The sequence below is a fragment of the Gymnogyps californianus genome, chromosome 3 (genome assembly GCF_018139145.2).
Source record: "Gymnogyps californianus isolate 813 chromosome 3, ASM1813914v2, whole genome shotgun sequence".
NCBI lineage: Eukaryota > Metazoa > Chordata > Aves > Accipitriformes > Cathartidae > Gymnogyps > Gymnogyps californianus.
Genome location: NC_059473.1, coordinates 89,347,205 through 89,361,289, shown reverse-complemented (window position 1 = coordinate 89,361,289; position 14,085 = coordinate 89,347,205). Strand labels below are relative to the sequence as shown.

Below are 14,085 nucleotides of genomic sequence, written 5' to 3'. Positions count from 1 at the left end.
GTGCCAAAGGACGTGCAACAAATGTACAGAAAACGAGAGCTGGAGAAATTCCAGTGTAAGCACACCCCTAAAGGAAAACATCCTCTGGGCATGGGCTGGGATATATACAGAATGAGCTAATAAAGCATTGTAATGTTTCTAAGTCACTGGTGTCTCATCTGAAATACTACTGGTACCTCATTTTGCAACATCAGGAGATAGCAATGGGAATTACTGGGGACTTGGGAAAAACTCTCTGCATAGAAGGAGAGGGTAGGATTCCTCTATCTCTAAGAAGATCTTAATATTTTTTAAAAAAGCAACACTAAATGCTTATCAGTCACCTGTAACAGTTCTTTGCTACATGCTCATGTTGGCAACACATACATCCCTACTGCTGGTGATACCTATTTGTAAACACATGCAGTAATACCATTTCTTTTTTACCCCATTGATCTCTGGAAGTCCTTTCCCTTCCACAGCAGAGCCCTAGGAAGGGAGAAAGAAGCACACACTTTTTTCTTAGTACTTCCCAAGCAATGAATTGCAAGTTTAAATAGCACACGGATGGGCAAAAGGATACCCTGTGACTGCACACACTTCACATCTCTGAGAACAGCTAACACCTACAGAAAAGTAGCAGGTCTTCTTCCTTTAAGTGCTCCTCCATATGTAAATGCATCCTACTAAGCAATCCATGCAGTGCTCGCCCCAGGGAGTGTTACCTTCTCTAGGAAGGTTTCAGAATAGGCACTTCTATAAAAACTGAAGGACTGCCATCCAAAATGCAAACAACTCTAACTTCTCAGCAACAGCAAGTTCAACATTAATGTTAAATAGCCATTAGCACCAGTGTCTAGTATAGAAACACTCAGCAAAGAAGTCACAGCTGCTGCTTGAGAACCATCAGCTGACTCCAGTTGGGCAATGAACAACACTTCTTTCATTTTAACTATTTCATAGCATCCGTGCAATTGTTGTCCCCCTCTTTCAGAGTCTCTTGGATGTCTCAGCACATCACAAGATAATATATGTCTTCTAAAAGGACCTTTTATTGGCAGTCTAAAAGAATGCCTGACACTGAAGGTGTGCACAAGAGCCTCAATAAATAAGCTGCGGCTTCTCCTCCGTTCCTAACCTCTTTTCACCAAAAACCAGATCATTTATTCTCCACAGATAAAGTAGTTTCTAACTTTACAGTTTCTGGCTGTATTTGGCTGCACTGAAAGACTTAGCTCACCTCCTGCAGCAAATCAGTTGCATTGCTCTAGAGAGAAGCCTAGGAGTAAACTAGCATATATGTCAAAGGCAGTGATGTGGTAGCCAGAGCCCTGGAGCAAAATATGGGGCAACTGAGATTGACAGCAGAAACATATTTATTATTACTAAGTATGCTCCTAAAGATTAAAATGAATCTGTTCTTTCCCTGAAAGCCACTCCAAACGATGAGAGTTTGAGGTTTGAGACACTTTGGTGCGAAGCTGACATCAATACACTGACAATCACTAACTGCAAAAAAGTTCGAATCTCCGAGACAAGGGATTCAGATCTTAAAACCAAAATTATCACCTGCTTTATGCTGGAGCCACCAGCACCAGTGCTGTGTCTCGCTTTACTATGAGCACTGTCTTAGAGGATCTGACATTACTAGGATCATCCACAAAGGAATTCACACTCCCTGGGTAAGAGAATCTGAAAATTCAAGTTCCTGTTCCAAAGGCTGATCAGACACCTGAAAAAATCTTGGACCATCCTGTTTGTTCATGTGGCATAAGCTGTCACTCGTCTGTATTGTCCTAAATGAGTGCTAGGATGGTACAGAATTCCAGTCCACTGGAATGGATGCAACATGCAAACTACTGTCAACTGCAGGCCACAACTTGAGGGCTGTCCAAAGCCCCCCAGTCCAGAAGGGAGGCAACTATATCTATCATTTTGCACAAGAGGTAGAGATGAAGTAACATCCATTTGCAAACATTGCATAGGATTTGATAGTCTGTCCTTGAAAAGGTGTTGAACTAATGAAAGTTATGGCTCTCTTATCGAAGCAAGTGACTCTTAAAAGGTTTGCTTTGGGGGCCAAATGATTTTGACATTTAGGGAGCTGTATAAATCTGGCAGGTTGACAGAGACTGTTTCATGAGGGGAAAATTTTGGTAGATAAATATTGCTTGAATAGCAGGACAGAGCCAATGAGTACACCTCTCCCGTACTGTACCACCTGATACTTCAGTGATGCTCACAAGTCTTTGGCCAAGTCGAGGTGTGAAAACTAAATAAAATCTCTGCCCTTAAAGTACATTTCATTAAGGAATGTACTACTTCGGGAAATCTGGAAGCTTGTAACCAGAAGGTAGTATTGTGGGCTGGCGTAGAGTCAAAATCTCTCTAAAAATTCAAGAAAAAAGGAAGACATTGAAGAGTAACGTGGTTATATATTGGTACAAATCCTAATTATTATATGAAACTATAACTTGCCAAAAGAATATTGCTATTTTAAACATGCAATTATACAGTTTATTTGTTGAAAAGGATATAGCCTACCTTTTATGTGTTATTGGCACTAGAGAGAAAAGATTAGTCAGAGTAAAGACATTTAACTTGGGATCATGTACTTTCTGTCCAAGTCTTCTGCACGTAGATCCACAAGATGACTGTTTTAACAAACCAAACGAGAAGGGTCTAATGAGCACTGCACTAATAACTGTCACACAAACTGGCCTTCCCATGTGGTGAAAAGCATCAGTAAGAAATGTCTTTGTTGCAGAGGACTCTCAGTAAGATGCACAGTGAGGAAGATAATCATTGTATGCCAAAACCCATAGAAGTGTAAGTTCCCATTGGCTCAGAGTGCAGAGGCCCTTGGAAAAGATAAATTAGGGTACTCCAAATTTACGGAGGAGGGAGAACTTTCTGTTCTAATCTCACACAAGAGATAGTGGAAATGTGTAAAAAATAACAGTACAAACCAAATGAGGACGGGGATCCCCTGGCAATATCCAGGACTGTGTGAAGGAAATGGACAAGGAAACAGAGAGACAGGCATGGCCAGTACTTTAATTTTGGCACTCTTGCACAGAAACCACCAAGGATGTCCGTAGAAGAGCCGTGAGGCTTGCTAGCTGTCTTCCTCAGAAGATTGTGCTAAGAGGGGGAAGAAAATGACCAAAAACTGACTGCTGCCAAACATTTTGAGAGTCATGTTTTGAGTAGGGATGGCCTCATTTCCTCCTCCTCACAGCCCAGACGTACTCCCTCCAGAAAAAACAGAGCAATGCACCATCAAGAGGTACGAACTTAGGTCTGAAAGCCAGAAATTCCATGCTTGTGATGTGTTTTAGGACAAAGCTTTTATGACCATGATGAAAAGCCCTTAGAAGATTACCTGCATAAGAAATCATGTATGCAGCTCATGAGAGTAGGAAGAGGCTAGTAATAAGTAAAGCTCTGACTCAGACAAGACTGTAAATACCATCCCCTTCCACTAATGCTGTAGGTAATACCTACATGCAAGCAGCAAGTCCATACAAAAAATGAACGCCACATGGAGGACATTACATTTTATAATGCTAGGTTAGGGCTATGCATTCTCAGTTTAGCACAGGGTAATCATTCATGATTTTATTCTAAGGTGCACATTTAATAAAAAGAGAAAAATTCACACTATAACTAAATGGTGAAACCTATTGCCAAAATATTACCAACGGCCATGAATTTAACACACTTCAAGAGAGACCAGATGACTACATACATATAACCTAAAGAAAATCCTACTGTTTTCAAAAATCAAGACATAACTTTTTTTCATTCAACTATTTCATAGAATGAAAATTAGCTTAACATTTACAGAGCACTCTAAGACCAAAAATGAGGCCAACTGACATCTTCTATGCAAGGTTCTCACACCTTCCCCTGCAGCAGCATTACTGGCTGCTGACAGACCAAGCTGAATACACCTTGGGCACAATCCAGCATAGTGTGTTTTCTAGAAGACAGTCTAGAAGAGAGGAATTCAACACTCTCATGCTGTGCCAATTCTCCTTTTCCAACTTTTCAGAGTAGGGCAAATGTTATGCTAGGAGAATCTATTAGCTTTAGTTTTAAGCCGAGGAAGCAACAGTATGCTAAGCGAAGTTTTAGCTTGATGAAGGTAACAGAGCAGATCAGAATCACGCCAAAGAGTAGAATTACTGGGTGTCATGAGATGTCATGGTGCTTGAATTCAGTGAAAAGGCTATACAAAAAACAAGATGAAAAGCTGTCTGGAAAGTGTCAACCGTTGTCATCTTCACAAGAGACAAAAGTGAAAATGACAAACCAACATGTATTTCAAAAGTGCTTAGTGAGGGGCTGCACTGCCATCATCACCAGGCTTTTGAAGTCAATAAGAGAAAGTGTCTAAAATTAGAAGAAATGCTACAGCTATGCTAATTCTCTGTCGTAATGTTACAGAATAACTTCCCACCTGAGCCATGTTGTTAATACATACAACCCACACCAGTGCCTGTTGGAGAATGGAACTCCAAGAGGCTATTTTCAAAGAAGCATTTTGCTGTATTTTCCGTCTTTATTGCAACACATTTTGAATTCAGAGACTGCCCTAACGATCAGGCCCTTACAAGAGATCGCTTAAAAAACCCCCACACTTCCTTTTTTTCACTTCCAGATGAAAATTCTGCATAGTTTTCAGAGAAAAATTACTAGGAAAAATAACTCTGAAACTATTGCTTTGTTGTATCTTTTAATACAATTTTATGTTACACAATAATCAGTTTTAACTAAATGAAGATACTAAGATAATTATCCATAGTAACAATCAGATTAATAAAGTCTCTAAAAATACATATATCTGTTTTGCCTGGGAAAAAACATCTAGATGTGCTGAAAAAAATCTAAGGGGGCAGTTATACTGATGAAGAAGTTAGGTCAAATGAATCCAGACCTGATCTCAATCAAGAAAATACCATGTATCTGAGGGTGAGACATACAGTCACAAAGAAGCACCAGGAACTGAACTTTCTTGGCTCACGTGATCCAGGAGTACTTGACAAGTTTTTAGCCTCCTGTAAGCCAAATCTGGTTTCTGAAGAGACTTGGATGTCAAAGGCATGCAATGGAATTAAGAAAAAGAAAAATCCAGACTCCAATGAAAGCCTCATTAAAAACCACAAAAAAAATTATGAAATGGACCGCAGGATCAACCTTGTGCTCGCAAACAGACTGCAACTTCTGCCACCAAGGTCTAATATTTTGTAAGTTCTGTCACAGGAAATAAATATTTCTCTATTCTCTAATTCGTTTTCTTTATAAAAAAGTTATGTTATGTTGCAGCGGACAATCTCAATACATAAACATTACTATGTCAACAAAAAAAGAACTCACACTTGCAGCACTTGTACTCAACACAGTGCATCTGAACCAATGTAAATGTAAATACATACTACAAATGTAAACAAATACATTCCCTTTGAGGAATATGAGGAAAGGAACCGATCTCAAGTTTGTATGTGCTGAGTCAGTCACGCACTTCAATGAGGAGGCAATCTGGTATAATATCAGCACTTGCAAACTGAGTATTTAGCATGATAAATTGCCTTCTGAAAAGTTTGTACTAAAGACTGCTAATAACATTCCAAGTGCTCTCTAAAAATATTAAAAGAGCTAAACCAAACAAATTTTTAAAATACTTATAAAAAGTCAATTCAAAATGTAATCTTGCTTAGACTTGGGTCGAATAAGAGACCTCTAGATATGCTATGTCTAGTCATTTGTGAGGAAGGAAAACAAAAAAAAAGACAGAGTTGAAAGAATTATTACACAAGAACACTTCTGTGAGAACAGTTTGCTGAACAAGATCTGCTTCTGTATGTAAAAAAAAAGAAAAAAAAACTTCAAAGCTAAGGCTGACATACTTTGCGTTTTAAGAGACTGCATCTGTATCTTCAATATTCAGCATCAGATTCAATATAGCTGCTTTAAAAATGGTTCCTAGTCAGCTTGACAGCATGTGACTGCATCAGGAAGCTATTTCAGAGGAACTTTGCCATGCCTGTGTGGCTGCAATAGTTACCAGGGCTTGCTCTGTTCATATTCTGTTTGAAATAGCTTTTCCTTCTAGGAATGGAAATACATAAACAGTCACCTAATGTTTTAACAACATCCAAAGTCTTCAGCATAGCGATACTTGGCAATTTTTCCTCCCCTCTCTGAATGCTGAGTTTACACAAGAACCTTGAACTCCTGGGTGTTCTCTCTACGATGTAAAAAGTTGATGTTGGATTCTTAGAGGAAATTTCCATTGAGCTTTCCCATATTTATTCTTTTTGGATGAATAAAGCAACTGAAAGAACTGTTATATTTCAGAAATTCATTTATAGAAATAGATTGTTTCTTGGTAAGTCAGCAAAAGTTGTCATATGTATGTACACGCTTTGTGCAACTGAAGAATTTTTTACTTTAGGAATTCATTTTTAAATGATGGATAGAAACTCTGCACCAAAAAGTGACCAAGTAGAGATTCTGAGATAATGCTCTTAATGATGGCGTGATCACTGCAATAAAACCACAGCTCCATTACATTCCCAGCATAAGCCTTTAAAGCTTTTATCTGTACAGGTCCAAATTCCTTCTCTGACCTACCCTCTGGAGGAGCCTCTTTCTTCCCTCATCCTCCTCAATGGTTGTGAGGAAGACCAGAGAGACTGGTCTTCTAAATTATGTTTCTGTAACTATGTGGTGTAGGTAGGTGCATGTTACAGATCTGCTATCAGATCTGTACTGCTTATTTCTAGAATAATGTTCTTATTCATTAAACTGGTGGATTTTAAGCTGAATATTCAGAGCGAGTAATGCAATCTTGAGTTGAGTTTGGATTTTACAAACAAATGTCAATTATCCAGATGAGCTTCAAACCAGTGAGTCAAGTTACTTTGCAGCTGATTCTCTTGAGAAATGTTGCTTAATCAGACGGTCAGCTGGTCAGCCATGAATGTTTATTCTATAATTGCAAAACACTGCTTCAGGATGAAAAACATTTTGCCTGAGCCACAGTATCCTTCTATAACTGTTAGCACATCATGTGAGCCCGTATAGTCTTCTAAAAACATGTAAGGGAGTCACAGAAGATGATCTCATTTAATGATCCTATGAGACACCTATTTTTTTTCACTCTAAATTAATTTCCATTATTCCTTGCCTGAAGACATAACTCGTGAGCCAGGGGCTTCAAACTCACTTCACAACATAAAGAAATCTAAGTGAATATAAAAAAAAACCTTACAGATTTAAACTGAATAATAAGACACTGCCTTGCAACTTCCAGTGTGATAAATATGATCTTTGCAGTAATTGGGTAATTTTTAACTTATTTACCTATATAAACAAGTCTGTTTCTAACAGGATCTTTAACTATGAAATATCAAACATTTTCTGAGCTGTGGGAAGAGACAGTAATAAAAATATTCTGAAATAAAAAACATTCTGAAAGAAAAACATTCCTTTATCAGTAAAGACAGCATTTAGATATGAGTCAGCATAAAACAGATACACACAGTTGTTACAGATAAGACCTTTTTTTTGAGGTATGATAAGATCACACCATTTTCCTGAATTGTAACAACTGAAAAAAAAAACCTAATAAAAAACATGAGAATGTACAGACTGGACTAAATTTTATATTTTTTACTCCTTTTCTCCTTCTGTATGTTAAATTAAATGTTTATTTTTTCTTCCCTGTGAGTTCAGCTCATGGAGGGTGCCGTTTATGAGGCATGCTGGTATAAAACGCTTAGTGCTAAACAAGTCACAGTCTAGAATATAATTTCAAACCAAGTGAAATTGATTGCTTTGCACAGTTGGTTTTGGAATAATTTAGAAAAGGTTTTTCTTAGAAAAAACAGATCTCTCTAACAGAGCGCAGTGGAAGATCACAAAGTATAGGTATTTCTTAAGCAGCAAAGAGTCTGTCAAAGGGGAAACTCTTTCCAGTCCTTTCCTCCGAGACCTCTAATGAACACTGGCATCAGCTGGGTGGTATGGGAAGATGAGAGCAGGTAGTGAGATAACGCGAACATAACAGTTGGGAATTTTATGGGGAAGAGTAAACATCCGACTTGGCAGATGACATTTTGTTCTTAAGAAAAAAAATATTTATGAGATCCTTATTAGGCAGAAGAAGATTATACATGTTTTTCAGCCATCTTTACTTAAATGAGTCATTAAAACACTTATTTGAAAGTAGTGAGGCAATTCAGCAGGACTAGAAACAAAACAGACTTTTATAAATATCTTATACATCTCCCCAGTCAGTCAGTCACGTATATAAAGCACACATGTAGTTGGGGAAGCAGCAGACAGATGAATAGAGCCAAGGCTGACTTCAGTAGCTCAAGAATACAACAACTGAATACCAAAATACACATCAGTTAAAACATGATTTAATATTGTTTAAAACGTCATTCATTCATTAGCAGCTCAACTGCAGTGAAAAACACAGTGTGAAATACCAAATTATGGAATGTCCTATAAAGCTATATATTTTTTAAGTTACATGATAAGGGAAGGAAATTACCTAAGTAGTATAACCTGCCTTGAATTTGCTCATTTTCAATAAGGAAATGAATACTTTTTTGGAAGAAAAAAACAGACTTCATTCCAATGTTGGTAAATAAAATCATACTGTTAAGAACATACAAATATGAGGATGCTCAATGAGCACTTGAATCATCCCTGTCACTGTTCAGAATAGTTAAATGTATCATCAGAATGGAAGTTCACTATCCATGTGCCAGAATAACAAGCTTTTTAAAGTAGAACAGAGAAAAATCCATGGGGAACATAGAAAGTTAGTGCAATGTTATTTATACGCACTCGTAGTTTTATACTGCAGTCATTTGCTGAGCTGAGAGAGTTCAGCTTGCTATCCCAAAGCCTGCACAATGTATGTATTACTGCTATTATGCCTTGCTTTTGAAAGCTTTTTATATCATATTTGAAACTAAAACAAAAATAAAACATAAACTTGTGATGACATACATTAATGATTCAAACAAATCCATAAAGTTTTAAAGTCTACTCAATTGTCATTACAGGAGAGGCTAAAGAGTGGCTTAGTTGCATAGTGGAGAACTCAGAACTCCTTCTCTCCCAGTATATCTGTGCTAACTGCAAGTCTATAGTGTAATTTGTTTCAAGTTAACTATACAGATCCATAAATTTATTAGTGACAGAGCGACATGAACCAGGATTTTAGTCTTAATATCTAGAGGAGAAAGATTTAGGGCATCTTTCCAAGTCTTCTGCACATAAAAATCCCACCAAAAAAAAAAAAAGGGCAAAAAGTTGAAATGTTTCCTCTCCCTGTCCCTACCTCCCAAATCACTTTTTTCCCCATGTCTTGAGCGTGCTTAGGATCAGACTGAAGAATGGAGTGCAGGAGTCTGAAAATCTCTAAAGGGGGCTGGTGGGTTGTTTCAATTGCTGTTGCAAGCTGTGTCTCACCAGTTGCAGACTGACACTCAGCTGAACTGTTGTCTAATTTAACAGGGTTTTTTCCTCCACAGATGCTCCACAGGTCTGGGGAGAAAGTGAAAAGTACATGCATGGGCAGAGGTGCTACTTGTGCAGTATCTTATACGGCAATGGATATCAAAACACGGGCAATGAGACCAGCTTAGGCAAAGACTTAATTTCCAGACACATTTAGCACTTTCTGGAACGCCAATAAAATCACCCTCGTGGTAAATACTGAGGGGAAAAAAGGAGATGACTTCTCTTGCTAGGGGAGGCACCTAAAAGCCACAGATCGTTAAACAGGTTTAAGTAAGCATTCTTGAGGTCTTTTTGAACTTTTTAATGTGTATAGAAGTGGGAATTCTTGTTTTCTGCAGTTGGCCAGATGGCCCTGACTCATGCTGTCAGTCACAAGGCCAAAATAATTTTTACATTAACAACAACAAAACCTTGAAGCCATAAGTCTTCTCCCTCAAATACCTCCTGCTGAAGAATTTGTGAGCAGTCATTTGTTCCCTTTAATCTTACAAGCTTCTTATTTTCGATCAATGCCTTGACTGTAAAAAACTTACTTCTGTTAACAGAGCTATGCACATACAGCTCATTTATCTCTTCCTTTGCCAGAAAATTGTACAGAAGGCTCCAAAGTGGTGTTCCAGTTTGCACTTGAAGGCACTGGTATACACAAGGTTCTAAAACAGCAACCACCATAAATCTCAAACTCTGTGGGCTGATGTTCAAGGGGCAAAGTGAAACAGAAGCATCTATCCTTCCTTCATACCACTTCCTCGTCACTCTATAAATATAGATACTGTATACAGAATAAAAGCACTCCAGTAATCAACCTATGAAAGAACAAATTATTAAGCAGTGAGACAGGTGCTTTGATGATTATTGATTATTTTTGAGATGTCTGTAGGTACATATATAATGCATCCTTAGTTTGTATACATGCTATTTTTATATATGTATGTATGAAATACCTATAATACCAATATTTATATAGGTAAAAGTCTATGCTCTTCAGGTTGCTAAGACAAATCTAAGACTAAGGATCCATTCTTCTCTGGTCTTGTAACATGCAGCTAGGATTCCAAAAATGTCAGTTAATGAGATTAAAAATGTACCCATGTTTTAATACAATTTAAAACAACCATTTGCCCTCTTAAGGCAATACAAATTATTGTTTAATGTAGACCAAAAATGTAGTTTGAATTATCTCAATTATTGCAGTTTTGGCTTACATTCAGCTATGTTAGAAAACCCCTGCAGAAATCTGCCAAGAGGAAAATAAGATACAATTACTTTTATTTGAAGTATAAACTTACATACCTTGGCCTCCGAAATGCTAAACCATATTGTTGGCAAGCCAGTCCCACAGTGGGAGTATAAACAATAGGCATGAACCTTTCAATGTCAGAAGTCAGCACTTTATAGAAAAGCTTTTCATTTCGATCCTGAAGACTCATTAGTAGAATATATCTGTGGAGAATTAAATATAATTAGACAGACATCAAGTGAACATATAAAGTAAATTTAGAAATACAAAGGTGTTTAGATAATTAATTAAAGCTATGTTTGTTCTATAACAGCCTCTTTCTTGTTGAGAGTATTTAAATTCCTCCTTGTCTTAATAGCACAAATGGTTCAGACACAAAGAATAACAAACTGGTTGAGGCAGAGAGAAGCTGATACCAATCACAAAGTTGACAAACTCTACATACTCAGGAAGCTAATCCCTCTCAGGTATAAAACGCTATGCTGCAACTGAGTATTTGGTCTATCAGAACATAATCCGTACATATCAGTTGTTCCACTCGAAATGAGACCATCATTAAATAAAACTTAAACAAGCCTACTCTCCTGCCCAAAAAAATGAAACTAAAAGTGTTAGCTTTTTCTGCTTTTACCTCGATAGAAATTTCTCTTAAATCCAGACTAATACTTCAAATAAATACTTCACCTAAATACTGTAGGACAAAGCTTTCAAAAACAAAGCATACACATACGGCCTTTCATCCCTGAAGTCTATGTTTGTAATGAAATCTGCAATGTTCTACCTCCTAATGGAAATCAATTTTTGATTGCATTTGAAGAAGTTTTATATTTATTTTAAAAGAAAACCAACGAGAAAAAAAATTATCAGAGAAATGAGAGTGAAAAAAAGTTCATGCCCAGCTTGATCTACTTTTGACTACCATCACTCTAATATTGAATAAATACACTACTGCTCCAAGATCCCAACCAGTAAGCTAAATGTCAATGCTGAGTAGGACAGATTATATGAGTCTATGAGTGACTTCAAGTTATACTAGTTCACACAGGTACGACTCTGGTCACTTTGTCAACACTTAATATTTAGGAATTTGATGATCCTAAACCTCACCTCTCTATTCACTACTTTTACTAAGGTTAAGTATTACTTTAAAAATTAAGTAGTCTTCTATACCAATAGGCTTACATAAAAACTTTAACTTAATTTATGTATACAATTTATGTAGGGTTTTTTTTTTAATTTACAATGGATTGCTAATTACTTATACTCAAAAAGTTTAATATGCCCATCATTTTATTACACAAGTGTTGAGGAAATGTATACAACCCATTCATTCCAAAAGCCTGGAGGTTTGTGTGCTTAAACATTATTCACATGAACTTTCCTTCAGCATATTCATGCATCGCACCAGTAAAATCTAATTCATACTTTAGGAACACACAAATATAGTCAGGTAACTATCGAACAAAGAACAGTTTAGTAAATTTGCATTTGTTTCGTTGAAGCTTAGCTTGTATACCCCTGTATATCAGGGAAGCATTTCTTTTGCGATCCTCTATATAAACCTTTAACAAGCACCATAACCAAGGCTAGTGCAGCCAGTTTGGCAACTGGTGACTGTAATGAGGTGATAGAAGTGAGGCAAAACAGTGTCCCTCCCCTTGTGTCACTAACGGTACTTCAGACCCTAAACAGATAAAGATCTAGAAACCAAAGAGTTGAAGATGTGCTCTAAATACCATCACCATGAGGCATCCTGAACCACCTTCCAACATACACATTAGTTTTGAATGTTCTCCAAGGTTAAATTGTATCCTGCACTTGTAGTTCTCAGCAACAAATATACATACATACTAATTTTCTTTCATATGAGTACATTTCCCTACCAACCTTTCATTTTCCCAGTATTTCATTATGATATAGTATATCTTCCAATGTCCTTGAATTCTTGGAGAATTTTCTTTATTAAAACTATTCTCCTGAGGGTGATTATCCCAACATTTACCTTGAAATACAAGTGCATTCACATATAGTTGTGAATACATTTGAAGACATTCATTTTGTTTCCAGCAGATCTTGAAAGTGATGTTAGAGAATATTATGCATACTCTGGCCTGCTCTATACCGGGGACTGCAAGCATTCATGCAAGCCACATCACTGTTTCGAAGCAGCTGCCAGTATATTTTTTTTCTTTTTATCACTTTGATTTAAAATGAGGTGTGGCTACTTACGATTTTAAAATACCTTTTCATCAGCCTTTCTTATTACTCAGATCAAGCCTGGATTTTAAGTGGGGTAAAGAAATCTTTTACAAAAGAAATTACAAATTTAGCAAAAGGCTTCCTCAAGGGCTTCAAATCAAAAAACTATTTGCTAAAACTCTCTATTTTGTTTTTACTGTCCTATAGCATTAAACTGGGCTTTAATTTTCTTATTTGCATTTATCATGCCACTTTTATATTCAGGATATGCTAAAGAAATTGCAGACATAACAACTGCATACTACTTATAATCATATTTTCAAATATTACATACTTGGCCATATCCAAATCAGCATAAGAAATATTATTATAAAGTGAAAAATATTTCTAGAGAAGTGCAATTTTGATCAGAAGGCTACTTTCAGTGGCAGGTATAAAATATCTCTTCTTTCTTGGCATAGTAACTTGCTTAGGGGTATCAAGTTTCTCAAAAATTCTTTCTTAAGGGGAAAATCAGAAATGCTTCATCCTCAATGTGGTATTGGTTATAATGCATTAGACAACAAGTATGCATCTTTTAGCAACATCCAAGTAATGTACACAATTAAAAACATGGTTTTCAGCATTGTGTTTTAAAAAAAGATATTTAAAATGCAGTATTTAATGGAATCTTTTACTGAAGCCCACATTTAATTGAAAACATAGTGAAAACAAGCAATAAAACACTGAGAACAACCATTTATGCTATAAAAAGGGAGAAAAATATTATCTGTCCTCAGACAAGGAATCTTGAATGAAGATTTCAGGGAAGTTTCAGAGGATGAAAACCAAGGCCTGGCAAGTAAGACAGAGGGGATTGCCAAGCATTCAAATTTCAGTATGTCACTTTTCCTCCTTGCCTTTACTTCACCTAAGAACTTTTCATGCTAGTCTGCTATTATGAAGGGAATGAAAATACAGTAGCAACAAAAGGATATACACCAAATATCATCCAAAACCCAAAAGAAAACTGATATAACTACCAGAAAATTACTGATGATTTCTTAGGATAACTGGCCCTACTATCCCTGGCATGCATTTTACAAGGCAAAATGGAATGGTAAAAAAAAAAACCAGAC

General features: G+C 36.7%; 1 protein-coding gene across 1 annotated transcript in view; it reads right to left on the bottom strand.

Moving 5' to 3' along the window:
- The window catches only part of ME1 (malic enzyme 1), a 188,230-nt gene that overhangs the window by 123,218 nt on the left and 50,927 nt on the right, over window positions 1–14,085 (bottom strand). Inside the window, exon 3 of the mRNA XM_050893552.1 lies at window positions 10,822–10,971. Coding sequence (XP_050749509.1) covers window positions 10,822–10,971 — 150 coding nt within the window. The remainder of the gene's footprint in view (window positions 1–10,821; window positions 10,972–14,085) is intronic.